The sequence below is a fragment of the Dictyostelium purpureum genome (genome assembly GCF_000190715.1).
Source record: "Dictyostelium purpureum unplaced genomic scaffold DICPUscaffold_599, whole genome shotgun sequence".
Taxonomy (NCBI): domain Eukaryota; phylum Evosea; class Eumycetozoa; order Dictyosteliales; family Dictyosteliaceae; genus Dictyostelium; species Dictyostelium purpureum.
In genome coordinates, this window is record NW_003519933.1 from 9491 (window position 1) to 12513 (window position 3023).

The 3023-nt window shown below is 26.1% G+C and overlaps 2 protein-coding genes across 2 annotated transcripts in view; both read left to right on the plus strand.

Moving 5' to 3' along the window:
- DICPUDRAFT_159681 (uncharacterized protein) overlaps window positions 1-447 on the plus strand; it is a gene marked incomplete at both ends in the record, with an annotated part of 832 nt that extends 385 nt beyond the window's left edge. Inside the window, 2 exons of the mRNA XM_003294599.1 lie at window positions 83-122; window positions 255-447. Of these exons, the coding sequence (XP_003294647.1) occupies window positions 83-122; window positions 255-447 (233 nt within the window). The remainder of the gene's footprint in view (window positions 1-82; window positions 123-254) is intronic.
- A 1420-nt stretch (window positions 448-1867) lies between these two features.
- On the plus strand, window positions 1868-2742 carry DICPUDRAFT_159683 (uncharacterized protein; the record flags this gene model as incomplete). The annotated part of the gene is made up of 2 exons (XM_003294600.1): window positions 1868-1892; window positions 2294-2742. The coding sequence occupies 2 exons, from the start codon at window positions 1868-1870 to the stop codon at window positions 2740-2742; spliced, it is 474 nt and encodes a 157-aa protein (XP_003294648.1).
- Between the last annotated feature and the right edge of the window lie 281 nt (window positions 2743-3023).

Consider the following 3023-nt stretch of genomic DNA (forward strand, 5'->3'; position numbering starts at 1 on the left):
GTTTTTGGAAAAATCAAAACATTAAGAATAGGGCTAAAATTAATCAACAAAGAAGTGCAGCTTTAAATTCTCTTATCAAAAGCAGAAAACGAAATCAAAATTCCCAAAGGTTATATTAAGGAGTTAGAAATCTTTTGATGATTCCCCTCGTTCATCTGGTTTACAATCTGCTTCAATTGCATCCGTCATTAGAGAAAAAGATCAAGTATTAAAAGTAAAATACATTTCATTAGAAAAGCAATTATTTAAAAAAGAAGAGAAAGACTTTTAGAACAATTAGAATTTGCCCAAGATCTTCAATCCGAAAATCACAATACTAAATCAGAGATTACAATTCTTCAAGATAAATTCAGTAAAGAATCTTTCAACATTGGCCATGATACTCTAGTTGGTGTATCAAAAGTTTCACCGAGTTCTCGTACTGATAGGGGGGATCCATCAGCATAGGTTTCTAAGAAAACTGATGAATTCGAAGAGAAAGCAGAACAAATAAGTCCATTAAAAGCGGTAGCATCAAATTAATCAAAAATCTAATGTTGGTATTTCAAATGCAGATGCTAATAGTTCACCAATCATCTCATTGAATACTTCAGAAGAAATCAATGGTTATAGAATCAAAGAGATTGAACATGTATTTGAAAGTTATAGAATTGCAAAAGAGAGAGAATTTAGCAATGGAAAAAGATTTAAAAACCAAACAGTTTATAGAAAGTCAAATAAATAGCAGTAGATCCAAGAAATCTCGATGACGAGCTTACAACTGAAATGATGATACAGGTTGAACAACTTAGAAAATTAGAAAACACAGCATTAAATTCCAAATAGCTCATCATCAATTTGGAACTCATTATTTAAAAAAAAATCACCATCATCAAATAATTTAAAATCACAAACACCATTTAATAAAATAACAACACTTCACCATTGGTACCTCCACAACATTTACCAATACCAATTTGGATATAAAATATCTCTGCAGTTCTACCAACCTCACTTACCAAACCATCTTCTAGAGAACAGAACTAATAAATTCAATAAACTAAAATAAAAAAAATAAAATAATATAAATAATAATATAAATTAAATATAATTTTTTTTATAAGTGATATTTTTTTTTTTCACAGATAAAATATACTCGAATCAGTTTTAGGTAAAATATATGTAAATATAATTTATTTTTAGGGTAAATTTAACAGCATCTTCTACGACGATGACCAATATCAATATCAATATTAATAATGTTACTGTTACCACTGCATGGATTAAAACATGAATTGAAACCACATAAACTGCCACCTAAGCTATTATTGAACCAAACCGATTCATTATCAGAGAATGAGACACTTCCAGATGAGCTTAAAATTGATTTAGATGAGACACCGTTAACTGGGTTCATTGATGAAATAGATTCTATGAAAAATTAAATAAAATAAAATAAAAACAAAAAAAAAAAAATAAATGTTAATATTTATATTTTTAAAATTTAAATATAGCTTTATTAATATTTACTAATAATTGACATTTTATAATATAGTTTTTTTATTTTTTTAATATATAGTTTGTTTTTAATTGAAATGAAAATTAAATTTTTTTTTTTTTTTTTTATATTTTGGTAAATTTGTGAAAGATAATTCACCCAAAGAAATTACTTATAACAAGTTGAATTTAATAAAAATTAAACAACCAAATAAATTAAATTTTTACGTCAAAGCATTATTAGTATTTAAATAATAATAATAATAATAATAATAATTTTTTTATTTTATTTAATTTTTTTTATTTTTTATTTAATTTTTTATTTATTTTTTATAATTAATTTAAAAATATTATTTGTATAATTTAATTGAATAATTATAGTTTCTTTAGAATGAATATTAAAATAAATATTTATAGTTATTATACTTTACTTAAAGTGGTCTTTTAGATTATAAATTTAATTATAAAAACTATTATTATAAAATCTATAGTGGCTATATTAGTTTAAAATTATTATTATTTTAATTTTTAATAATGATGTTCGCAATTTCTTATTCCTTTATTAAAATTTGGTGAGTGTGGTAAATTTCATTTTTTTTAAATTAAATTTTTTTTTTTTTTTTTATTAAAAATTTTTTTTTTTGTGGTGTGTGGGGGAAAATTTTTTTTTTTTTTTCATTTTTATTTTCGTTTTATCAATATACATTTATTTTATTTTTTATAATTGCCAAGCGAACAAACAAACAGGTAATTATATATATATATATAATATGTGATAAAAATAAATACTAATTTTATTTTTTTTTTTATTCCTCAGCATTCATTGTTTTGGTCCTCAGCATTATCCTCTTCAGCATTCATCTTGGTCCTCATCATCATCATCATGAGCATCCTCACCGGCATTCGTCTTGGTCCTCAGCGTTATCATCGTCAGCATTCATATTGGTCCTCATCATCATTAGCATTCATCTTGGTCCTCATCATCATCATGAGCATCCTCACCGGCATTCGTCTTGGTCCTCAACATTATCACCATCAGCATTCATCTTGGTCCTCATCATCATTCATCTTGTTCCTCATCAGCTTCCACACCGGCATTCATTTTGGTCATCATCAGCATCCTCACCGGCATTCGTTTTGGTCCTCAGCATTATCGTCATTAGCAGCATTCATCAGCAGCATTTATCAGCAGCATTCATCGTCAGCATTCATCTTGGTCCTCATCATCATTGGCATTCATCTTGGTCCTCCTCATCATCATCATGAGCATCCTCACCGGCATTCATCTTGGTCCTCATCATCATCAGCATCAGCTTTCATAAGCAGCAGCATCATCAACCCTAAAACTTTAGAAAAGAACTTTTAGTAAATCAATAATAATCAATAATTTTATAAAAAAAAAAAAAAAAAAAAAAAAAGAAAAAAAGAAAAAAAAAAATAATAATAATAGAATCAAACATTCACATATTTCAATCTATTTGATGGAAGAAATACATTTTCCCTGGCCAGGCAAATATATTGGAACATCAAATGATTTTAATATCGAA